Source organism: Mus caroli, unplaced genomic scaffold (genome assembly GCF_978045245.1).
Source record: "Mus caroli unplaced genomic scaffold, Mus_caroli_1 scaffold_10, whole genome shotgun sequence".
Taxonomy (NCBI): domain Eukaryota; kingdom Metazoa; phylum Chordata; class Mammalia; order Rodentia; family Muridae; genus Mus; species Mus caroli.
Window position 1 is genome coordinate 119,023,543 of NW_028227265.1, and position 25,973 is coordinate 119,049,515.

Below are 25,973 nucleotides of genomic sequence, written 5' to 3' on the forward strand. Positions count from 1 at the left end.
TCCACTGCAGACACGGGACTCACCTCATCTGACCCCTTCCCCGTGAGGGGAGACGGCCATCAGCGTGCTGTGAACTTCACATAGGAAGCTGGCAGGTGTCGAAACAGGCCTTGCGAGTCACATTTGCATGAAAGATGCTTAATGTATACTAATGTATTATCCCTGCTTGCCAGTAGCATTTAATTTCAAGGCTGCTGATTGATTCCCTTTGCTTTGCAAACACCGAAGCGCCGATTACCAAATGCAGGCATACCAAAAAGCGGAGGACACCAACCACAAGGACGAAGGGCTCCTCTAGGAAACTAATCAGGAGCAGGTTAGGTACCCAAGGCACAGACAAGGGGAGAGCTGGCAATAGCATAGCATGCAGGCAGAGAAAATGACCGGAGTGTGGGTGAACGGTGCTTCTAAGTGTGGAGGAAGCAGGTAGGCACCAGGAGGGAACGCTGTGGAGGAGTGAGGCTCCCTCAGGAGAGCCAGTGGCTAAGTAAGAATGGGCCTAGTTTGCAAATAATGTCCACGTCCCAGGAACTTGCAGAAACATGTATGAAGTGGCACAAGATTGCTCACACATGGTGTGCACAAGATACACAAGTGAGCAAAATGGGAATCTAGGGTGAGCAAAACAAAGATTGCCAAGGCAGGAGGGGGAGCTGGGGCAAGAGGAGAGAACCCCTAGGAGGGTAGAAGCAGAAGAGGGGTGTTCATGAGATGAAGTGACTGAAGAAGGAGTGTACTGGCTGGTTTTGTGTGTCAACTTGGCACAAGCTGGAGTTATCACAGAGAAAGGAGCCTCTCTTGAGGAAATGCCTCCATGAGATCCAGCTGTAAGGCATTTTCTCAATTAGTGATCAAGGGTGGGAGGGCCCACTGTGGGTGGTGCCATCCCTGGGCTGGTAGTCTTGGGTTCTATAAGAAAGCAAGCTGAGCAAGCCAGGGTAAGCAAGCCAGTAAGTAACATCCCTCCATGGTCTCTCCATTAGCTCCTCCCTCCAAGTTTCTGGCCTGCTTGAGTTCCAGTCCTGACTTTCTTTATGATGAACAGCAATGTGGGGGTGTAAGCTGAATAAACCCTTTCCTCCCCAACGTGCTTCTTGGTCATCATGTTTTGTGCAGGAATAGAAACCTGGCTAAGACAAGGAGAAAGTCTAGATGCAGACAGAAGGCAGGTTAAGGCTGGGCATGGGAGGGTCTGGGCTGAGAGGAAGCAGTTAAAATGCTTTGTGTCTGGTGTCAGTGTCCTTGGGGTGATACATAGGGTCCATCCACCGGGGAACATTATTAAGGGGGTATCTTTTGGGAAAAAAGCTTCATATTTGTATCAATCATGCCATATTTAAAATAAACTGTTAAGGTTTAAGCCACAGTCAGAGAAATAACAGCTATCAGAACCTGGAACTCGGGTAGCCTCAACAGAAGAAGATGCACTCAACCTTACTACAGCTTGATACACCAAGGCTGGCGATGTCCATGGAATGCCTCCCGTTTTCTAAGGAAAAGGGAAGCATGGTGGACGTGGGGATGTGGGAGTGTGCTGGGAGGAGAGGGGGAGGGGAAGCTGCAATGGTGATGAAAGAAATAACTTAATAAAACATAATTAAAAACAAGAAGCTGGAACTCAAAAATGACTAGAGAAGATAACAGGAAGCCTTCCCTGTGCAGAACCCTGAAGTCACGTGAATGAATGAGCTCATAATAGAGGTCACTATAAGTCATGAGGCCATCTTGTCTTCATAGCTATTACACATGACAGGAAGTGTAAAATCATAAACGAGTAAAGGAGGGCAGTGAGGGGCTAAGCTCAGTGTGCATGAAGATGCCAGCATCGCTGAGGTCGAGGCCAGCCTGGTCTGCAGAGTTCCAGGACAGCCAGGACTATACAGAGAAACCCTGTCTCGAAAAACAAAAACAAAAACAAAACAAAACAAAAAATGCCAGCAAGGTGTGTGAGAAGGAGATGGGGGGATTGAGAAAGGTAGGTAGGTGGAAAGATAGACAGACAGACAGACAGACAGACAGATGATAGATAGGTAGATAGATAGATAGGTAGATAGATAGGTAGATAGATACATACATACATACATACATACACACATACATAGGAAGATAGATTAATAGAGAGGTGGATGATAGATGATAGATACATAGATAATAGATGATAGAAACATAGATAAATAGATAGTAATAGATGCTAGATACATAGATATGTAGATACATAGATAGATAATAGATGACAGATATTTAAATAGATAATAGATGATATATACATAGATAAATAGATGATAAATAGATAGGTGGTGGATATATATAGAGGATAGATAGATACATAATGATAGATAGATAGATAGATAGATAGATAGATAGATAGATAGATAGATGCTAGGTACACATATATGTAGATACGTAGATAGATAATAGATGATAGATATATAGATACATACATAGATAAACATGATGGATGGATAGATAGATACATAGATAGAGACAGATGGTAAACGGTTGGCAGACAGATGAATGATAAAAGAGTAATATACAGGCTATAAATAGAAGGAAAAGATAATAGGTCAATGACACATGATAGTCTATGGGTAGATAATAGATGTAATAGGTGTTACACATAGATTATGGACAGACAGACACATAGACAGACAACAATCCAGGTAAGGTGGCACCCTTCCATGCCTGCATCGTGTGACACCAAGAGGAAGTGACGGAGAATTTTGGGTTGCACGATGTAGCTGGCACAAAGTGAATCTGGACAACTTACTGACACTCTGCCTTAAAATAAAAAACAAAGTAAAGAAAGGGCCTAGGCTGTAGTCTAGTGATGGAGCATTTACCTTGTGCACACAGGTTGTGGGTCAGCATTCAGTTTATAAGAAATAAGTATAAACAACAAACATCAGCGTGTGGCAGCACATACTTAGAATCCCAGTGCTTTGGAACTGAGGCAGAACATTCAGGACTTCAAGTCTAGCCTAGGGTAACTAAGGTGTGAGAGTCTAGCCTGGACTACATGAGATCATGTCTCAAGAAAACAATCAGCCAAATGAACATGAGCATAATGTTTCTATCCATGTTTGAAGGACCCTTGGCTTTGCTGTAGTATCCAGAATGATAGACAATAAAGGTATTTCATAATTCCCAGCAGACTGTGCCTCATCATGAGGTAGCTGGTGATAAAAAAAATTACATGTTTATAGTTTATTTATTAAAGGTAGTAATTTTCCCGTTGACATCTCTCATCATGAGACCACCCACAAAGTCACAGAAATATCAAAAAGCATGCCTGGGAAAGTATCAAAACTGAGTATCTCCAGGGAGACTTGACTCTAAGGAACACTTAATCCCCACTTTACTTTTACTCTCGATGCGGAGTGAACATTCGGGGAACCATGCTCAACAGAAAACTCCCACTTCTGCCTCACAGTGACTGTGAGGCGACTGACTGTGCTTCCCACATACGTGAGGGTTTCCTGGGCAGGCAGAGGGGATCAGTCAACATGTCAACCACTGACAACAACCGACAACAGCCAAGTCAACAACTGATCCCAACACTGTAGGGACTTTCTGAGATAGCCTTACAACATGGAGGGTCTTCTGCCACAGTGTCACCTTTCATGTGTGCTACATGACAGTGACCTCTGCAGATTCTGTTCACTTTAAGGGGATGAATTAGGTTTATTTAGGCTTGGATTTCCCTGTAGTTTTTACCTCAGCGCTTGACAGACTTCATCTCACCAACCCATCACAGCAGCTCCACGCACCATCAGTGAACACGTCTGGAGCAGACTGGTGGTCTCTAACTTAACTCAATGGCTGCACAGTCCCAGAGCTCTAACCTTCCCACTCAGGGTTCAGTGTCTTCTGTGTCACTCACGAGTGACATCCACACTCTTGTGGCAGGAACAATCCACATTGTCATCTTCCTTTAAAACTCACTTATAACCTGGTGCATAACCATTCATTGTCCACATCAGAATATTAAAGCTAGCCCCTTGCTGAAAGCCTTTATATTTCAGGACTGGTGGGTGGGTCAGGAGACCGGTCTAGATGCTACTTTCCCCACAGGGCTGGAGAACGTCATTTAAAGGCTACATACTTCTCCTTTGTAATCAGGGTTACACCTTCTGCTGGAAGCCTATATTCTTATTATATAGGTTTATATTATATAGTATATAAGGTCAAAGAAGAAGGAAGCTTTTGCTCTTTGCTTTCTTGCCCTTGCCTTGTGCTCATATCTATTCCTTCGCTGGCATTGGAAACTTTACTGGCATTCCAGCATATATGGAAGATCAGTTAAAATATCCAGCCATGTGGACTGAACAGCTAGATTCTTGGTCTTTCTGCTCACACCCAGCTATTGTTGAATTATCAGGACCACAGCTGTTAAGCTATTCAAATAACCCCCCCCACACACACACACATATACATATATATGTATATATATTATTATATAATTGTATATTACATAATTATATATACTAAATTAAGAATTATATATTTATATATTATGTTATATATACTTATGTATCATATAAATGTATAACTAAATATTTTATGTATATAAGATATATGTAAATATAATATATATTTATGTATGATTACATATCATATAATTAATATCTAATATTACTACAGGCCATATCCATCCAGATGAAGGAGCAAAGCTTTTCCTGGTTAATATCAAGTCATCCTCTACTGGCAAAAGGCGCTGTCTGTGAGGAGAGGTGGGTGCCTGTATACACCACAAAACTGCAGCAAGAGCGATGGAGGCAGAGCCTTCCTAGGGTAACTCAGTTCCCAAAAGGATGACTTGAGGCAAACACTATTTTCTTTTCTTTTAAGTAAAAATTTTATAAGCTACATCCTCTCTGCAACTCTCCCTTGGCCTCCAACACCTATCCCTCCTGACTTTATTCTCCCCCTCCCTCCCTCCCTCCCTCCCTTCTTTCCTAACTCCCTCATATTAAACCATTGAATTTGGTTAGTCTTTCCCATATGTACATGAGTGTGGGGTCATCCCCTGGAACATGGGTGTCATAACCAGACACACTCTCATCCACGTGTGCTTTCCTTCATGGCCCTAACATACCCACCCATATCTTTGCTGTGACCCTGCGAGGAGAGATAGGCGGGAGGGGATTTAGCTTGGGACTTCCTGTTCTGTAATGCCTTCTGGCTCTTCTTTCTCAGTGTTGTTTTTTTTTAATATTTTTTGTAATCAAATATGCCCATTTGACTTCCTCGTGTGATTATTTGTGAGCTACGTATTTTCAACACAAACACATTCCCTCTACAATGACATTCACATGTCACGTTATGATAACCACTTTTGAAATGAAAGCAGTGCCAGGAAAGTCTAAACCAAAGCTCGCTGAGGGGACTACAAGTCCCAGGGTGAAGCTAATAACGTTTTGTTTTCTTTGTTCTAAGATGTTTAGAATCACTCAGCTATATTCCTGCCTACAGTCACAAAATGCCCTCATAGAATGATGAAGGACACCTTAATAACAAATAACACTCCCAATAATTTGTCTCTGGACATAGAATGAGCTTTCAGGTGAGAAGGACTTCTACCTTAGGACAGACTAGAGAAGAGGGGAGGGGAAAGGAAGGAAAGGGGTAGGGTAGGGGAGCGGAGGGGAGGGGAGCATGGCAATGGGCATTTAGAATTACAGATTGAGTGCCAGGTCACTCTTCTTTAGGATGTTATTTGATAATCTTCTTTGTCAATCACAGCCATTAAAACTTTAACAAAATAATGAGCAAAATTTGTGACTAAACTCAGGTGCACATTAAATGTCAAAATCATCTTCAGTCTTTAAGTGTGGAACATCAAATGTTTCCTTAGTGATAAACTTGAGTAGATTCTTGGTCCTCTGGAGACATCTCCACAGTCCCATAGTGCCTTTCACTATCATCTTCTTACTCATCTCACCATGATCTATAGCTAAAGCCTCAAACCAAAAGGCAATGTCCTTAGGGCTTAGGAGTAAGTTGGATGGGAGGTGGGCATGGTGGCTCATTCCTTTAATCTCAGCATCGATAGGCAGGGGTTGGTCTCAACGTTTGAGACCAGCCTAGTCTACATGGAGAACTCCAGGACTGTCAAAGCTACACAGAGAAAACCTGTCTTGGACAAAGGGGGAGGGTATTGGATGAGAATTCCTGTTACAACCTTGTTCAAAGAAAAGTATCCGGATGTGGTATTTGAGAGGGGGACATTATAGAAACCAAGTTTGTTAAATAGCAGGCATGGTGAAGTTCACATTATGCTCCATTCTGAATTAACCTATCTCAGGACTCTAGTCAGCAGATTTGCTAACACTCATTATTCCTACTGCCTTGAATGTCCTTCACAGCTCCAACCTTTCTCCTTATGGGAAATCTTCTTGCTCACATGAAATCTCCCCTCTGTGTTATCAACCAGACATTTAACCACATAAGACAAAACGTCCACTTCAGGAAACCAGGCAGTGCAAGGCATTCTGAATCCCAGTGATGGGCAGTGGGGGTGGATGGTGCAATGGCCCAGTTGATAAAGTACTTGCTATTCAATCATGAGGAATTGAGTTAGGGTCCCCGGTGCCCAGCGGGAGTCTAGATGTGGAACCCTGTACCTGTAACCCTAATACCAGGGAGGCAAAGATAGGAGAATCCTTGTAGCTCACAGTCTGGACAAAGGCTAAGCTCCAGATTCATTGAGAGACCCTGACTCAATAAAAAGGCTAGAAGCAATAAAAGACAATATTTGACATGGACTTTGGCTTCTATACATGTGTGCACACATACTTGAACATGTATACAAGTGTATGCCATACACACCACACACATAACATATATACAACACACATACAGCACACATGCACACAACACATCACACACATACTCACACAACACAATATAACACACACACAAAACACACACAATACATGCATACAACACACACAACACATGCATACTCAACACATACACACATACAACACACACATGCACACAACACACATACAGCAAAGACATACACATACACAACACACATAGCAAAACACACACATCATACACACACACTCCACACATAACACACACAACATACACACAACACACACATAAAACACACACAACACAACACACATACAGCACACACAACACACGCACACACCATGCTGCTGATGCTGTGTTAACAGGACACTGACTGTTTCCTCTCGTGATGAACTAGATCAGAACGTTAAAGATTAACAATGGGTGATGGTGTTATTTCTCATTTAATACACACTACTCAGATCCATGCTACTCTGACAGACCTGTACTCAACAGCTATCAAAAGTGGCATTTAACCCTGGACCATCAGCTCCTCCTCGAAGCGCAGTGTTTGCACAGGGCACCACGCACCACATCGTTTGTCTTTGCATCTGAATGCCCATCCCCACAGCCCCCCATGCTGTAAATGGGCATATGATCACATCATGTGAGTATTCATCAAATTATCCACTCAACCTAGAGATACTAAATGTTGATCAGCCAAGCATCCTGTGCCAGTTAACCATGCGCAAAGCAGGGTGTCCTACCCCATCACTAAATAACACGGAGACTTAAAAACAAAGAGAAGATGATCTTTGCAGAATACAGGTAAGGCTTGTAGTCTAAGGTTCTCAAAGGAGTAGAAGACCTACATAGAAAAGCTGAAAACTGGAAAGTTCATCAGAGGCACCATCCCATGTTTTTGATACACACTGCTGATTAAAATTTAGAAGGCGGCAGTTAAGGCAACAGAAATTGCTTCTGTATGGACCAAGAGCTGTGATTCCTGGGGACCCAAAGGTGAGTGAGGCGCGTAACTGTCCATACAGAGCAAGCAGGTCGCAGGAAAGGAGAGCCAAGGTAGAAGACCTGAGACAGGCATAGAATAATTCACTCACACACTATGGAGATGTATTATGTGTTAGATAGCAGTGATTATTAAAGTCTGAGAGGGCATGCCAATATTTAAAATGTTTCTTGGTTTGTTTAGACTCTGATATGCTGGGACATGTTCAGGTGAAACCAGCTTAAACAAAAGCTAAGTGCATTTCAGTCGGGGATGCGTTAGATACTCTCAGGTCTGCAAATTCATTGTCTTGCCAGTCACATTCTCAAGCAAGCCCTGAGAGTCTTCAGAGCTAGGGGGGAGGGAAAAAAAAAAAAACCCTGTTTACAGGAAGTGAACTTAGATTCATGCAAGTGCTTTGAGCAAATGTATTCTTTGTAATAATTGTATTACACAAACCAGAGTAAAAATAGCCAGATTATAGAGTTACCACTTGAAACAATAAGGAAAAGATTGAAAAATGCATCTCCAATCAAAAGAGTTCATTGGTTCACCTGCTGAGCAGGCTGGGGGTGGGGGGTGGGGGGTGGGGGCAGACTGGGGAAGGCAGACCTGCTGTCCTGCAGGCTCTACGCAAGTGTTGGGCTGCATTTAGTACAAACTCACAATGGGCTATATTTGTGCCAAGGAATCCACAAAAATAGCTCATTGTATGATCACAAAACTAAATCGGCTTCTACGTATTTAATAAAATTCAGTCAATTGAGCAAAATAAAATCAGTTTGCTTTGAATTAAAGAGGATATATTTGCTGTAACCAAAGTAACACCATATGGCATGTAAATCTCAAGATAATGTGAACTTCATAGTTATCTTAGCACCACCAGCGAGAGGATGCATCTCTCAACTGAATCCATGCCTGGAGAACACTCTGCTCAGAAACAGCTGAGGTGTGTGTCTATTTCCCGGTTCTGGCTGTGTCTTTTCATGGTGTTTGGCCACATCAAGAGGACATGTTCCTGAGAAGCCAGAGAGAGGGCTGAGTGTCACTGTGAATCCATCCCAGGCCTCATCTCCCACCACTGAGCATGGCCTCCGCTATCCAATTTCCTTTTACTCAAGGGATTCAGATTTTGTAGACTCCACCCTGTCATTCACCCAGGGCAGGCCTTGTCAGATCTCTCCTCCCTGGGAGGCACACACACCAAGCCTTGTGCAGTTAAGTTTAAATAATAGAGCTTAATGTGTGGGAGCTCAAGTTGAGTACACTATCCTGCAGATGGACCCTCTTGGGAAGGGTAATCAGAAAGGGTAGTTTCTAAAGCATTCCCTGAAACATGGTCTGATTCCTGAACATATCCTGAGACATGGGGCTCAACTGAAGACTTCTCTGTGATCCTGGAGTCCTGTCCATCCATTCCTCAGTCACCCAGCGCTTTGCAAGTTGTTTGCAGTGTTCATCTCAGGGGAGACAAGCAGGCATATTCCTTATGTCAGAAAAGAGGGCGATGTCCAGGGCTACAGAAGCAGAAGTCAGAAGCTCTGAGGTGTTGTCTCTCCGATTCTGTTTCTTAATCCTGTGTAATTTTCTGTATTTAATTAGCACTGAAGCTTCGTAGTTAATTTCCCCATCAATGGCACTCACACATCTCAGCCACCCAATGCCTTCTCTGCTGTTTGCCATGGCCCCACTCTATTGTTAATTGACCAAGTTTAAGTTCACAGGAGGCCGTTTCATGGCTAGAGTGTACCGGGAAAACAGAAGCACTCTTTTACCGAACTGACAAGAGACGACTAGGAGAACACCTCGAGGGTGGATTGAGAAAAAGAGTCAGGCATCGTGCGTGCTGCTCTGTTTACCACAGAGTGTTTGAACAGGTGAGCCGACACAGCGACACAGCGTGCTTGGGACAAAGCAGTCTGTCCTGGGTGTGACACACAGATGCTATGCAAATCACACATGGGATGGGTCGCTTAGGGCAGGTGATGAAACTAAAGGTGGTGCCTCCCTGGGGCCTTCTGTAGACATTGTAAGCATGTTATTTCTCATGAACATGACATTTCTAGTGATGTCTCATAACATGTTAGAGTTTGTCAAATGCTAAGTGCTGCTGGGATGAAATTTAGTGAGGTGTGTTTCTTGAGCTAACATAGGACACTCACTTGAGGCATAACATCTTGTTAGTCAGTAATAATCAAGCACACTCAAAGACTCACAGACATTCAGAATTAATAGGCAGCCCAGACCAGTTAAAAACCATCCAAGAGCGTTATCCACGTAGAATGTATAATTAAGAAAATAATATCTTCATTTTTTTCTCTAGGAAGGGCATTACCCCAGAATGCCTTGTTAAACCCTGAGATACTGTGGACCAGCTCAACTGAAACCAAGCCCCTCCCCGCCTCCTCCTCCTCTTCCTCCTCTTCCTCCTCCTCCTCTTCCTCTCCCTCCTCCTCCTCTCCCTCCTCCTCCTCTTCCTCCTCCTCTTCTTCCTCCTCCTCCTCCTCCTCCTCCTCCTCCTCCTCTCCCTCCTCCTCCTCCTCCCCCTCCTCCTCCTCCTCCTCCTCCTCCTCCTCCTCCTCCTCCTCCTCCTCCTCCTCCTCCTCCTCCTCCTCCTCCTCTTCTTCTTCTTCTTCTTCTTCTTCTTCTTCTTCTTCTTCTTCTTTTTGTTTTTTGAGACAGGGTTTCTCTGTGTAGCCCTGGCTGTCCTGGAACTCACTCTGCAGACCAGGCTGGCCTCGAACTCAGAAATCTGCCTGCCTCTGCCTCCCGTGTGCTGGGACTAAAGGTGTGTGTTACCACGCCTGGCTGTAAGGGATCTTCTTATTCAACTTCTATCTTGAGGTTCTGTTTCAAGTGGCCATGTTGTGGAAGAGCTATCACTGCCCTTGCTAAGGACTGAGGTCCTGAACCTCAGTGCTCTGTAATCATCTGCCTGTGGTACCCAGACAGACAGCAGGCATACTCCTCTGAGGTAGATCCTGATGGCTAGGTCAACATCTGCCTTAGAGAAGTCAAGGTGACAGGTGGCCCTCTCCTGTCTCTAGGTATTCAAACGTAAGTGGCATGCTAGGGATTCTAAGCTGAGGGTTGACATAAAGATTGTTTGGAGGACTGACCAACAAATGGAGAACTTGCAGGTCCCCAGTCAAGAACTTTGAATCATCATGTGTCCTGGCTTCCTAACTGTTGCTGTGATCAAAATGTCCCAACCTAAAGCAACTTAGGGGAGAAAGTATCAGCTTCCAACCCCACATTGCTATCCATCATTGGGGGGAAACAAAGGCAGGAACGTGAAGCAGTTAGTTGCATCTCACACACAGCCTTGAGCAGAGAGAAATAAATGCACACATGAGTGTTTGTGCATGGCTCACACTCTACATCTATACAGTCCATGATCCCCTGCCTAGGGAATGGTGCCACCCAGAGTGATCTGGGTCTTCCAGCATCAATGAACACAATCACAATAATGCCTCCCAAGTAGGCCTGCAGGGCAACCTAATCTAATTTCCCACAGAGACTTTCTTCCTAGATGATTCTAAATTATGGCAAGGTAATAAGGAAGGCCAACCACCTCACCATGCCTCACCCTAAGATACAGGTTACAGAGCAACCTCTTTGAACAACTAGTGGGAAAGGTACCAAGCAACCACAAGAAGTACTCGTGACTTCACATAAGATGTCAGGCCACAGGCCATACAAGAAGCATGTTTAAGACTCCTGTGGAAATGAAATGGATTGGGGATAGGAGAAGAGGAACAAGAAACAGTATTTGCAGGGGGTGGGGAACAGATTTTAAAAAGAGCAAACCAAAACTCTCTGAAGTGGAAACTAAGTCATGGAAACGAATATTCGGAACATGAATTAAGCATGTACACAGAAGGGATGAGACATGGGTGCTATGGAAAGTACCCAGACGGGAGTGTGGTTGAGACCGAGGTGAAAACATCAAAGATAATCTGAGGAAGGCGAGAACGCAAAATGTGACATTGTCTTGAAGATGCTGGTGATGAGGGAGAGGGAGAAAGAGGCAGAGAGAAGTCCAAGACCCCTTATCTTTCAGATCTGAATAAACAAAGTTCATTTAACATGTGAATCAGCTGCCTCAAATGGCTTCAGCTTTAAAACGTCTAGATCCTGTGGAGAGGGAGAGGGAGAGGGAGAGGGAGAGGGGGAGGGGGAGGGGGAGGGGGAGGGGGAGGGGGAGGGGGAGGGGGAGGGAGAGGGAGAGGGAGAGGGAGAGGGAGAGGGAGAGGGAGAGGGAGAGGGAGAGGGAGAGGGAGAGGGAGAGGGAGAGGGAGAGGGAGAGGGAGAGGGAGGGAAGAAGGGAGGGAGGGAGGAGAGACTGGGCTGGCCAGGGACAGCCTTGAAGACAGACAGAAGGGAATGCTGATGGAGTACTTATAGATTAAAATACCTGAAGCAGTGAGTTTCAGTTTTCTTATTTTGGCAACTTTGAAACTGAAGCCCAAGGTTGCACAGTTTATAAGAGAGGGTGATGCCAAGCTGCTCAGCCTACAGAGATGAGCAGGCTGCTCTGCAGAGGGAGTCCTGACTGCCCATAAGAGCTGTCACAGTGCAGGCTTTGTCCTTCAGTATGGAAAGAACCCTCGCAGGAGGAGGCCATGTAGGTCTAGAAAGCACTACTCCCCACAGACAGCTTTAGGAACCGCCATGCCTGCTACTCTGTGGCAATGTGAGCCTCAGAACAAGGCTTCCTTTCCATCCATAACCCCAGCCTCAGCCAGGATCTTTGATGCTATGCTTGGTATCTACAGAAGTATAAAAAACAAGTATATAAATCAAGCCTTGTATAATAAGTCATATAGAAAATTATCATCAAATGTCTCCTTGGTATGCATCTCATTTTATCATTTATTAAAATGGAAAGGAAATATGCATTGTAATGTGATAGCTTATTTATTTTTATATAAGCCCACCACAGTTCCGCAGGCCCCTCAGTACATCTTGAGAGTGGTACCCCTCAAGTCCAATTGAAACAAACACCTACCCTATCCAAGTGAATTTCTTGTTTATAACAACACAGAGATTACCGTTTACATTAAAATATATCCCAAATTGGTGGTGGGGGATGCACAGGTTTGTTACAGCCTTCGAGACTCTGTGAGCTTTCCTATGACCCAGAAAGCTCAACAACAACAACAACAACAACAACAACAAAACAACCATCTCAACCATGTAAACACTGGACAAATGAGATGTGATACCTGTGTAGCAGCGTGTATACTTATGGCTCCAAAGCCCAGAGCAACCTGCTAGCTGCAGAAGATCTTTAAGAGAGTAATACGTGTAAAATACAAATACGCGTACACACACACACACACACACACTCCCTGATGCGGGTAACAGAAGCCACAGTGAGGTGCAATCCTGTCAGAGAAAAAGCAGAGACAGCAGGATGCCCCCCTGGATTAGAAGATTCTGCGACGACTGCCAGCCAGGAGGGAAAGCATACAGCATAGGCTGTGGGCAAGGCACCTTGGCCAAGAAACCTGGCCTATCTGGAGAGATGAGAGAAGGAAGGCTTGCCGAGGTGGGGGGGGGGAGCGGAAGCCTGCAGGGAGTGTGGGTTTAGGGACTTCTCCTCCGCCAGCCTCACTGTAGGCTAGTGCTGCACAGCCGTGGAGAGCCCAGGGCCTTGGGCTATCTGCCTACTGCCGACACCTCCACAGAGTTCTTTTTCTAGCAGCTGCACTGTCAGCCACTGCAGTCTCCTTGTCTCCCGTGTCCTGGCCACCCTGCTTCTTGGGTGGGGCATTCCCAGCAGAGCACTAAGGCTGACAGACACAGTGCGGGCCCTCACCAACACCACTGCAGCATCAGCTCCAGTGCGGTGTGAGTGGTCCCCCTGCCAAGTGCTGACCCCTACTGTGTCTGCCGTGCTGGATGGTGCACACACATCTAGGGTTGAAGCTGCCATCAGTCAGCAGATGGGGGAGAGCGGATCCCTTAGCATGACAGGCCTGACCATCTTCATTGTTCGTGAAAACCATCCTCCATTCCTTTCCCAACAATTTCTCCCCTAGTCCCCCATCTTCCCTTCCAATTTCAGGGGCTCTGTTTATTTAAAGCCCACTGTGCTCACTGCGATGGGTTAAATGAGATGTCCCTGTAGTCGTGGGAACGTGAATACTTGGTCCCCAGTGTGTGGTGCTGGCTTCTCCCTTTCCCTCTCCCTCTCTCTTTCTTCCTCTCCTTCCCTTCCCTTCCCCCTCCCCCTCCCCTTTTCCTCTCCCTCCTCTTCCCCTCCTCCCGCCCCCCTTTTTCTTGCTTTGCTTGCAGTTTAAGATATGAACCCTCAGTTTCCTGCTCCGGATGCTATGCTCGCCATGTTGCTGTGCTAGCATGCCAGATGGTGGTAAACTCATATCCCGCTGCATCCATAAGCCCAAATAAACCCTCCTACAAGACGCTTTAGCAGTGGTGCTTTATCACAGCAATCTAAGAGTGGTGCTTGTGTGGGCACGGGTGTGGCACCTTCCACTGGTTGCATCCCTGAACAAAACTGAGCCTCCCTTCCCCCACAGCCATCAGCTGCTAACAGCTCCCCAGCAAGGGGCGGGGCTTCATGACCCACCCCCTTCTCTATGCTGGGGTTTGGTCTGGCTTGATCCTTCGCAGGTCAGTGCATGCTGTCATAGCTACTTGGTGGCCCTATGTCATTGAGGCACTGAACTGGGATACAGGCGGGACAGAAGTATGTTCCAGACCTGGCTGGATGCAGCTGGAACAGAGGTGTGCTGAGCCTTGTGTCAACTCCATGCTGAACATCAGGAAGGTTGTGTTTTTGTTTTTGTTTTGTCTTTTAATTTCAGTACCCTAGTAACTTCCAAGGTCTGATCTTAAAGAATGTATCTTTAGCCTTACGTGCAGACGTGCAAACACATAACCTGATCCCAGGACTCTGTAAAAACCGAGCTGGTGACCCCCACATGCTTGATATGAGCCTGAGGGAGTTCCCTAAAACACACAGAATGAGTGTAGCAAGTCCCCTCGTCCCCTCCCCAGCCCTTCCAGGCCCTGCTGACAAACTCTTTCTCATTGCGACTAAAGGACTCCCACTTAAGGAAATGTTTTCTCTATCTCCTGGCTGACACAGAAACACGGTATATTTTACATCCCTCAGATGGTGTTCTGGCCTAGGATATGCGAGCGGACATTCTTACGGGAGTTTTAATTTCTGTTTTTACTTTTGTTGTTGTTAGCTTGTGATGTGTAGCATTAATCACATGGCCCAGTGAGAATGGAAGAAGGACCAGCAGCAGGCCTGGAGAGACTTGCTGAGAGCTCCTACCCAGGCCCCTGGGCCCCTGAGGCTCCAGTGCCTTTCCACATTCAGGTTGATCCATCATCAAAAGATAGTGGGAGCAGGGGCTATCTCTGGCAGCATCATTTGCCTCTGGACCTCTTTGCTATAACAGGACTGCCTTGTCTTGTCACCATAGAAGAAAATGCATCTAGTCTTACTGCAACTTGCTATGCTAAGGCTGGCTAATAGCCATGGGAAGCCTCCTTTTTATTGAGGAGAAAGGGCAAAGGGACGGATGGGGGGTTGTAGTCAGCGGGAGGAACTAGGAGGAGAGGAGGAAAGGGAAGGCGTGATTGGCGTGAAAAGTAAATAACTCAAACAATAACAGAAAAAGATAATGGACTTCAGTAACTCTGATATGTCACTCATCAACTTGACCGGGTCATTCAAAGTCCTGACTCTTGATTCAATCCAGGAAAGACCCTGGGCCTGACCCTGGACGAGGCCATAGTCGGGCAGCCACACAGAAGAGTGGAGGGACAATCCTGGAATCCAATGCTTCTGTGGACCTGAAAAACCTAACCCTTCCTTGTAATCTCTTCATAAGTGTGTGATCTCCGTGTTCTCTGTAGGATGCTAATAGGCAAAAGCTTCCTCAGGAGCAGTGACGGGTGGCAGGGGAGGGGCAGGCACACACTTGGCACTGAGTGGGAGCCAAGAGATCCCCATCACCCACATACACTGAGCGGTCTGCCCAGCCCACGGAGGAGCGAAGTATTTCTGATCCCTCTCCCTAGGAGACCTGGTCTCCTCTCAACTGCACTCGACGACTGAGCATGCAGGCTTTGAGCAGGGCAAAACACATATGTGCCATTGAATATTCATGAACTGTGTTTATTGTTGCATATTCATGGGCTATAGGCAGTCCCTCGCGCTGAAGAGATTATTCTCTAAATGTAGCCGGCATCAGAAGCTCTGGCTCTGTTGGGACACAGGTGGGTTCAGCTGACAGCTCTGTCAGAACACAAGTTTTGGCAGTGTGTTACCCAGCTAGGACAAAGGAAAGAGGTTATCTTCAGCTGGGTCCCATGACACTGTGTCCTCCAGGAGACCGAGACTGTGATCCTGACTGTCACTGTCATTAGATTTGGGGTCAACTAAGAGGCAAGCTTTTGGACCAGTTTCTGAGTGCCTTTCTAAGAAAGATTAAGGTGTCAGGGCTCTCCCCCAGAGTAAGCAGCACTTCCCAGTGGTAGCCCAGACAGGATGTCAGGACGGAGGCACAGTGCTGCCTGCCTGCTTTTGCTCCTTGCTGGTGAGGGCATCCACCCTGTGGCTTTAGTGGCTGCTATCATCCTTTACTGACTTTAGAACCAAAGTTCTCCACTCATCCAAAGCGGACCAAGAATGAGTGGCTCTCCCCAAAGTCCACCCTGCCTTCTAAGCCGCACTGGGTGGCTGAGGCAGGTCGAGCCTCACAGGTTGAGAAGTTGCTTCTCAAGTAGCGCCATCATCAGAACACAGTGTGAGCCATCTATGAATCTCCCTTTGTAATGCATTTTACCAGTTCTGGTCATTTAGAGAACCCTATCTAACATGAAGTCTTGGCAGTCCAGAGAACACATGGAGACTTCAAGAGAGGTTACCATGTGTTAAACCCTAGATACGTGAGAAGGGGGCTGGGCCCCTACTAGGGCTCAAAGGAACTCAGACTAATACAAAAAGGGGTATGGGAGGCCCCACTCCATACTCAGAGGGAGGCACTTCTGGCAGGGCAGTGTGGGTGCCCAGTGCAGTGGCAAAGGGTCCCACTTAGCGAGTGGCCACTGTGGCGACTGGGCAGATGGGACTAGTCACTAGTATGACACTTTATCCATATAACAAGATCTGAAAGAACACACACACACACGTTATACAAACACACAAGTACATATGCATACATGCACATATACACACATATGCACATATACACATACCAGAGAAACAAAGAAGCACACGTGCATATATATATATATATATATTTGCATACACACATACATACACATATGCACATACACACATGCACACATGAAAACACCTGCACACACACATACACACACACACATATACTTATAAATGAACACATATAGTCACACATAGACACACATAACATACATATATACTCTCACACAACACAGTCACACATTAAAAACATACATACACACACAAGCTGTGAACATGACCCTGTGAAATCTCAGTGGGACCACCCAGTAGCCCTGCCCTTGCCCTTTTCCATTACCCAAATCTAAAACTCCCATCTACCTATCCAGTCACAGTGACCAGATGAGCAAACCGAAGTCCACTCAATGGTCTCTATCTATGCCCATCTCACATCCCATAATTTACAGACAGGAAAATAGATCTATACTTATAATAAGTAAGTAGGGTTTGGGAGGATGGGGACAGAAGGCGGCAGGAGCTTTCTGTTCAGAGGTGAGGTGTATCTTACTAGAGCCCCCCCCCCAGCCAGTGCTCTGCGGGGTCCTGGAGGTGGTAGGTGTCTGGAACACAGTGAGAAAGCCGGACCCTACCCTGCTCAGACCTGCGCACCGTGATGCTACAGCAGACCCTGCTTTACTGTTAAAGCAAAGCTCATTCTGAAATCCACATTTTAAAAAAGCAAAAGTAGTGTTTTCATCCCTGGTAGACCTGGGGCAACATCTTCTAATCAAAAAACAATTTAGTCCTGAATAAAATCTCATGAGTCTTCTTTGACAGACGCATAATGGTCCAAACTGCCGGGGTCTCATCTCAGCTTAGAACATCGATGATGAGCAAGGTTGGGCCAGGTCTGAGCTTCACCACTACATAAGTCATAAATAAACGTCTGGTTCTCAGAGCGTTTTGGGTTTGGGAATAATGAGTAAGTCATTAAGGCCAGATCCCCACGTCTCCAAACTCACAAGCTAATGCACGCCAAGCCTGGATTAGTGTTGAGCTGTGCTCTGACCTAAGAATGACTTTCTCTTTCCATGACCGAAGTGCACGAGCCCACGAGGAGTCGGCAGGCTGATCCTTCTCACTTAGTAACGTGTGACCTTCAGCACAACTTCCCGCCACTGAAGCCACCACCAGTCAGGCAGTGGAGGGGCCTGGAGGGCGGTCAACCATCCTCGCCCTCAGAGACTGGGGCTTGGTCTTTGTGGCCATGCATATAACATGGTTTGATAAAAATCAAACAATACAGTGTCTCCCCTACCCCACAACAGCTTGCTCTTATCAAATGCTCTGTTCTAAGCATGTTCATTGTTTACTCTATTTTTATGTAGAAGTGCTTCAAGTAACCATGATAAAATTACAAGGATGCACACTCCCACCCTAGATCATGTGACCTTTAACCTTTCCCAATCAAATGTGATTTCCCCCCACTAGAAATCTCATGAAAAATTCCATTTATGCTAAAATGTATGTCTAACCCTCTTGTGTAATCCTTCTGACCCCTAGCTTATTGTGTGAATTCACCCTTAAATTTGAACAGTGTTTAACTGTCCAAAGCGTGGCAAGGGGAGGGGAATTAAGAAGTGGTTAAGCACACTGTTGAGATGAGATGGGTTCACTACCGACTTGAATACTGTTGCAGATTCTAACCCAAACCACCAAGGATGGGACAGCCAGGCATGTTCACATCAGCTTGGCACGCGCCAGCTGGCTGACCCGGCTGGTCGCTGCAGCCCCTGGTCAGCTCATCCACACCATGGTGACATCAAAGGTGACTCTCTACAGTTACTGAGAGTCAACAGAGCCCTGTAGGAAGCCATCCTCGAAGCACCCAGTGTCAACAACAAAGCAAGAGATGCCTCCATGCATAAAGAGTTCATGTGTTTAAAGCTCATGCAGAAATCTCACTGATTTAAGACATGGTCACATGATCCATGCAAAGGCACTGGTTCAAAAGTCCTGTATAGGGCTGCCTATTGATGCTGAGGGTGGAGTGACTCACAAAGCCTTGCAATACCACCTCAAAAATATTATTCAAGCAAAACGCTACACACTATATCTTGTCTGGAAACTTCTTCTTGAATAAAATTGCATAAGTCTTCCTAGACAGATGCCCAACACTTCAAACTGCCATCTCGGCTTAGAACACGGGGCAAGCGTGGGCCAGGTCTGGGTTTTCACCACTCCGGAAGTCATAAGACTTATAAACACAGGTTTACAAGACCCCTCTGCAGTTTTCACACACAGGTCTTATAAACCATCAGATTTTCCCTTGCTTAAAACTGTGTGCCTGAACAAATGCTGGTATGTCATGGAGTCATGGAGAGTCACCTTTAAATGACCCTGAAGTTTTTCTTTACCTTGAAAAAAAAAAAAAACAGTCTGAAATGTCTTCAGATTCACCCCAGCCCTGCAGTTAACCACTCAGCAGTTAGAGAACACACTTTCCTGGGAGTTAATTGCTCAGCTCTCCTGTGACAGGTGCTTGCAGCCATCGCAAGTTCAAAGCATGGTGAGGTGACTCAGCTCTCTCTCTCAGAGCAGGTGAGAAGCAGGTCACCTGCTCGCAGTCAAATGACTGCTTTCCAGCACAGTTCGAAGCCTGACCTCTGCTGAAGAACATTAGGGTGCCGTCCCACAATCCTCTCCATCATCAGTCAGCCAGGACGGGGATTAAGAGTCTCTTCTTCGGGTTTAAAAGCCTAAGTTTTCTAGAGGCTAAACCCAGCAGGGAGATCATTTAAAGTGAGCTGAAGACCAGCAATGACGGCATACGGTGCTTTCATTAAATGTCGATTTGCAGGAATATAAATTATATTTATCTCCCATATGTAACACGGTGTGCACAAAAAAATGAAATGTTATTTACGTAAGAAATATGGGGCAAGGAAAAGAAAAACACAGGAAAAAAAAAGTGTAAGCAAAAAGAATGAAAGTTTGGTTTGGCATTGGTTGGCTGGTCTGTTTTGTGTCCCTTTGAGGTGTGGGGAGAGCGCCCTCTTGTGGGATTCTCAGGACATGCATTCTGCCTAGTCACAGCTTGACACAGGCTAGAGGTGCTTTGGTAAATGCTGTTTTCATGGACTGGAGGGATGGCTGCCCACCCCTGCCCTGAGCAAGCTCTGCAGTTAGGCAGCGAGCCTTCCTGTGCTGTAAGCAGAGATGTGTGTATAGGTGGACTTTAGTACTGATGTTGGGTCTATCTGTATCTGTGTGGGACTTAGAATACCTTATAGCATGCACATAGCTGAAGTTAAAGATGCATCTGCTGCACGGATTCTAAAACCACAGGCAGAGACAGTGTTTGTCCTTTAGAATAACATTCACAGAAGGCATACTAAGTGCAAGGGCCTTGCAGTCCCTGGACTGCTCCTCTTAGTGCTTCACGTAGAGAACGAGCTGTTGTGTGTGAGACAGGCTGCAGGCTGTGGTGGTTTGCACACTGGTAAGACACAGCCTACTTCATCAACATCATACTTGGCTAGTGTGTGTGTGTGGAGGGGGCAAGCAGAGGAGAAAGGCATTGTGTAAATTCAGATGAGGTTTGTTTAAGACAGGGATCAGCAGGTTTGTGCAGAATATGGGGTAAGCAGATACATCCTGCAGCACACAGGGGCTCCTGCCCTCATGTGAATAGCACCCACTAGCTATTCATAATGCATGCTAATAAGACACTTGCTTTGTTGCAGGGCACTGAACTCTTTGTGGCTCCTGACTGTCCTGCTGGGGCTCCTCACAGACACACCACAGGTTCATGGCTTTGTATCAGTTTAGGGCCCTGCAACATCTCTTCCAAGAGAGACAGCATCTGATGTAGCCTGTGCATGAAGTTACCATTATGCTTCCTACCCCACACTCTGATCACATGCGATGGCCCCTTGCTGTATCTTAACACCACACTTTCCATCGAAGCCCTGGGACAGCTCTAAGTTGTCCAGGATGCTGCCCCCAAGTGCATGTGAGGACTCGATAGGTCTCTGTATGTCAGGAGCCATCTGAGGTATCCCTCTCTCATCTCAGAGTCATCAGCTACGACCCGGCTCCCTGACCTGGTTTATTTATCATGGAATCACGCTGATGACCACACACTCGTTTATCACAGGCTTCCCCAGAGGAATACAACAGACTAAGCCAGAGAATTTAGCATAGTGAAATAGAGATGAGTTGGAGATCCCACGTCCCAGCAGCCTCTGTTCTGGGTAGCATTCACTCCTTATAACTTCTAATTCTCATCCAAACACAAATCTGGTACAGTACTATGTGGGGTTCTGGCTGGCTTCTGGTAGGAGAGAGTATGTAGAACCAGTGTTCCTTAGGAGACCATCTTTGTGACTTCACGTGTCACCAACGACTGCATTTCCCCAAAGCTTTGACCTTCCATGAAGAACAACCCCCCTTGATTTAGCACTGAGAGTCCTCTCTTTCTTGTGTAAACCCAGTGACTACTAGCTACCCGCACCATGGCCGACACATTACAAGATGACAGCAGATCAGACAGTGTTTCTCAAACAGCATCCCCATGCTTACAGAACGCTAGGATTTTGTCTTCCCATCTGATGCACAGTAAGATAGCTCAGCATATTAATCGGTAGCTCAGCCCTGACAGTGGCCAAGAGCCTTCCTTGGGCATATGAAGACAATCTGAAGCCAAGAATGTGCTTGAAAATGTTCAGGAAACTGTTAGAAAACCTTTGACCACTCACCGGTGTGCACAGAAGTTATTAAGGTGAAGTCCACATTTTTCTTCCGAAGATAACCCGTCCATCAACCAGGAGAAAATCAGAAAGCTGCCCTGGCCGGGAGGCTGAGCCACAACCCTGGACTTCTCCAGCATGTAAGTGGAAATTCTGGCTGGTTAGGAAAAGAGACAGGATTCTGTTAAATGGCATTGTTAATTCAATTTCCATAAATTTACATGTTAATTAATTATAAACCATGACAACAAAGCTCCTTTTCCAGCACAGACATTCAAAAAAAAAAAAAATAGGAAGAGACTTTATTTTCTACATTAGTTTAGGCCCTTCAGAGACACTCAGCCCAAGGCATAGGGAGTTCAGAGCCCTGACCCCTGCTGCCATAGCCTATATGGTTCCTGGAAGCAGCTTATATGATACTTGGTTAAGTCTGAGGGGCTAGTGCTGGTCTGTGCTCATCTGAAAAGTTCATGCTTTATGTAAGAGCTCACTCTTTGTCTAGCAATCCTATCCCTTTAGAGAGACTTATCACTGTGTGGAAGATCTACCCTTATTCTACAGCACAGGATTCCCTCTGTCTTAGTCACGGTTCTCTAGAGAAACAGAACTGAAAGAATGAACACACACACACACATTTATTACAATATATTTATTATACAAATATATTTAATACATATATTCATTAGGATGGCTTATAGGCTATGGCCCAGCTAGTCCAAAATTGTCTACCAATGGAAGGTTCAGGCAAGAATACAGTAGTTGTTCAGTTCATAAGACTGGACGTCTTATTTGGTGTTCCTGATATACCAGAATCCCAAAGAGGCAGGCTCTAATGCCAGCAAAGGAAAAAGACTTGCTAGCAAGAGCTAGGAGGGAGAGTATAAGCTCCCTTCTTCTGTGTCCTTTATATAGGCTGCCACAAAAAGTGTGGCCCAGATTAAAGATGGATCTTTCCACCTCAAAACATCCAGATTACAAGTGGGTCTTCTCACTTCAAATGATTTAATTAAGAAAAATCCTTTGCAGGTACATCCAGCCACTTGTGTTTTAGTTAATTCCAGATTAACTAAAGAATAGTAGATAATCAAGAATAGCTGTCGCGTCCTCAGTCTGCAGTGTGTGTGTGTGTGTGTGTGTGTGTGCATGTGTGTGCACATGTATGCATGTGTGTGTCAAGTGCTTGTGCATTTGTGTATTTGCATGCATGTGTATCTTGTGTGTGATGTATGCATATCTTCATGGTGATCTGACCAAGGAGAAATCTAAAGTTGAGATCTTAGCGTTTTCATTCATTTTTATTTTTAAACAAAAATGTTTGGTGATTTTTTTTCCTGCTAGATCTTAAGTGTGAAATAAGTTACCAGTCAGGAGAGTGTGCACTTGGCTCTGTGCAGGTGTGCCACAGGCCACCACCCTGGCCCTGTCCATGGTTTTCTGTGTCAGGTAAGAAGCAGCAGGTAAGAGGTAGAGGCTGAGAACCTGCTGGTTCTGGCCTTGGCCTGGGCTGATGCACACACTCTTCTCCCAGCAGAGACTCCAGCTTCAGCTGAAGCACTGATCATACGCCAAGTCACGAGTGACTGGAAAACCCTCATCTAAATTCCTAAGCAGGGTAATTATTAATCATGCTAGTTAGCACATCTCCAGCAGTGAATTAAATTGCTTGGGATTAACGGGTTCTGATGAGCAAGATTGAAAGAAAATAGCATTTTGAAAGAGCATCTACATGCAGAATCAAACACAGGCAGAGCAGAGTCCAAGCTGAGGAGAGGCTGCAGTGTCTGAAGTGAGCTATAAGTTCAAGGAGGCAGAAGGGCTCTGGATGTGAGACGTTCCAGCACTTACTGCAGCCAGGCCTGCCAGAAAGTGCTCCCCTCAACTGCCAGCCTGCCTCAACATGCATGCTTTGAAACAGTTTTTACATTGGAAACGGTCTTGACCATAAATGCGGGTGTCACCCTTCACAGTTGTCTCTAGACATGTACATATGAATATATTTCTCCATGAACACATGCTGTTTGCTTGTAGCTGTCTTAGTTGGAGTTTTATTGCTGTGAAGAGACACCATGACCAAGGCAACTCTTATAAGGAAAACATTTAATTGGGACTGGTTTACAGGTTCAGAGGTTCAGTCCATTATCATCATGGTGAGAAGCATGGTGGTATCCAGTCAGGAACATGGCAGCACTCAGGCAGACATGGTGCTGGAGAAGGAGCTGAGAGTTCTACCTCTTGATCCAAAGGCTGACAGGACAGACTTTTTCACACTGGCCAGATTTGAGCATATAGGAGACCTCAAAGCCCCGCCTCCACAGTGATGCACTTCCTCTATCAAGGCCACACCTCCTCAAATAAGGCCACACTTCCTGATAGTGCTACTTCCCATGGGTCAAACACATTTAAACCACCACAGTACCCAATATTACCAGCAAGTACAGTATTTCACAGAGACAGGTCAATTTTTGTTCATTATTAAGGGGAGTAGAAGAAGTGAGTTACTCTCCTTCAGGCTACAGGTTAGGACCTCCTCCAAGCCTCATCTCCTCCCACCTAGCAGACTCCACCCATGCCTATCTTCTTACTTCACAGCCTAGGCTCACTCGCGCTGAGGTGAGCAGTCATCTACCCACGAGCCATCATGGATGGGGATGTGAGGGGAGGAGCTCTTCTGGGAACAACCCCAGGCCTTGTGCTGCTGAGCCTGGTGTGGCTGCTGTGTTCACCTTCAGTGTCTTTTTGTCCATCTTTAGTAGGAGGAAGAGAACGCAGACCATCTCAGGATCCCTCTGGAGTTCCGGAAGGTACCATTAAATATGACGTCTCAGACTGTCTTCTCAGTGCTGGTGGACGCCTTTGTACTTTAAGCCCATTTCTTTATCTCCAAAGCCAAAGGGAACCTAGTTCTGTACTCTGACCAGAAGCAGATCTGGCAAGGTCTGGGGTGGGGCTAGGGTCAGGGCCCTGAAGGAATCTGGTTCCTGGGAACTTGGCTTTTCCACCTGAAGAAACCATAGTGGTCAGTTTTGAAGCTCTCCGTGCTATCTGTGACACATTTGGGATATCCTGTGCTTCTTTTGTGCAACATTCAATTGTATGATGGATTTCTGTTCACTCTGTCCCATATTTTCCCCTTCAAAACTGTATAGTAAGATGTGATGATTCTTTTTTTTTTTTTTTTTTTTTTTTGGTTTTGGTTTTGGTTTTTTTGAGACAGGGTTTCTCTGTATAGCCCTGGCTGTCCTGGAATTCACTCTGTAGACCAGGCTGGCCTCAAACTCAGAAATCTGCCTGTCTCTGCCTCCCAAGTGCTGGGATTAAAGGCATGTACCACCACTGCCCGGTTGATGCTGTGATTCTTAATAAACTAGTTTGGTATTAGATAATAAGATATAGCTTATGCAAGACCTCTCTCCAAAAGGGAATTCCAAACCATCCAGGTTGTTGCCAAGAAAACTATAGTTTTCTCTCTACCTGATGCCAAGAGAGGGAAAGGTGCTGCAACTGAAAACAACACCCTCAAACTCACTGAACGTGGGGAGGTGGGGCTGGTGCCTACGAAGAGCTCTCTCTTTTCAGCGAAGAGAACAGGAAGGTACACTGCATGCTATCCAAAGAGAAACGTGACACCAACCCAGCCACAGACTCTTTGATTCCCAATGGTGTACTGCCTGCAGGTTATAATAATGCAATGGTAGCACAAAGCTCGTGAAAGGAACCAACCAATGTCTGATTTAACCTGAGGCCTACTTCATGAGATGGAGCCAATACTCAACACCACTTGGTGGCCAAGCACATGACACTTAATAGCTCGGGATCTAGGAAGTAGGTCATAGCAATAAAATGACTGCAAATGGCATTGGGCTCTGCTCATCGATCAGTGTCCCTCCCCTCACATCCTTCCCCTCTGCAGAAGAGGAGGCAGAAAGAGTGTAAGGACCAGAGGGGATGAAGGCCACCAAGAAACCAGGCCTTCTAAATCAACTGAACAAAGCTCATATGAACTCACAGAGACGGAGGCAGTGTGCACAGGGCCTGCCCAGGTCTGCACCAGCTCCTCTCTGTATGTATAGCTCCCAGTGTAGTGTGTATGGGGCTCCTGAGCATGGGAACAAGGGGCACTGACATTGGTGCTTGCCTCTTTGTCTTTTCCAATTCCAATGTGTTATTCCTATTTTACGTATTATATTATTATATCCATTGTATCATATTATGTTTCTTAGAAGCC

At 45.7% G+C, this 25,973-nt stretch overlaps 1 protein-coding gene across 2 annotated transcripts in view; it reads right to left on the bottom strand.

The window, feature by feature from the left end:
* Positions 1-25,973, bottom strand: part of Myo16 (myosin XVI) — a 486,437-nt gene that overhangs the window by 204,911 nt on the left and 255,553 nt on the right. For both annotated transcript variants that reach the window (XM_021170663.3, XM_029481007.2), the window contains exon 16: positions 21,758-21,905. In XM_021170663.3, coding sequence (XP_021026322.1) covers positions 21,758-21,905 — 148 coding nt within the window. The remainder of the gene's footprint in view (positions 1-21,757; positions 21,906-25,973) is intronic.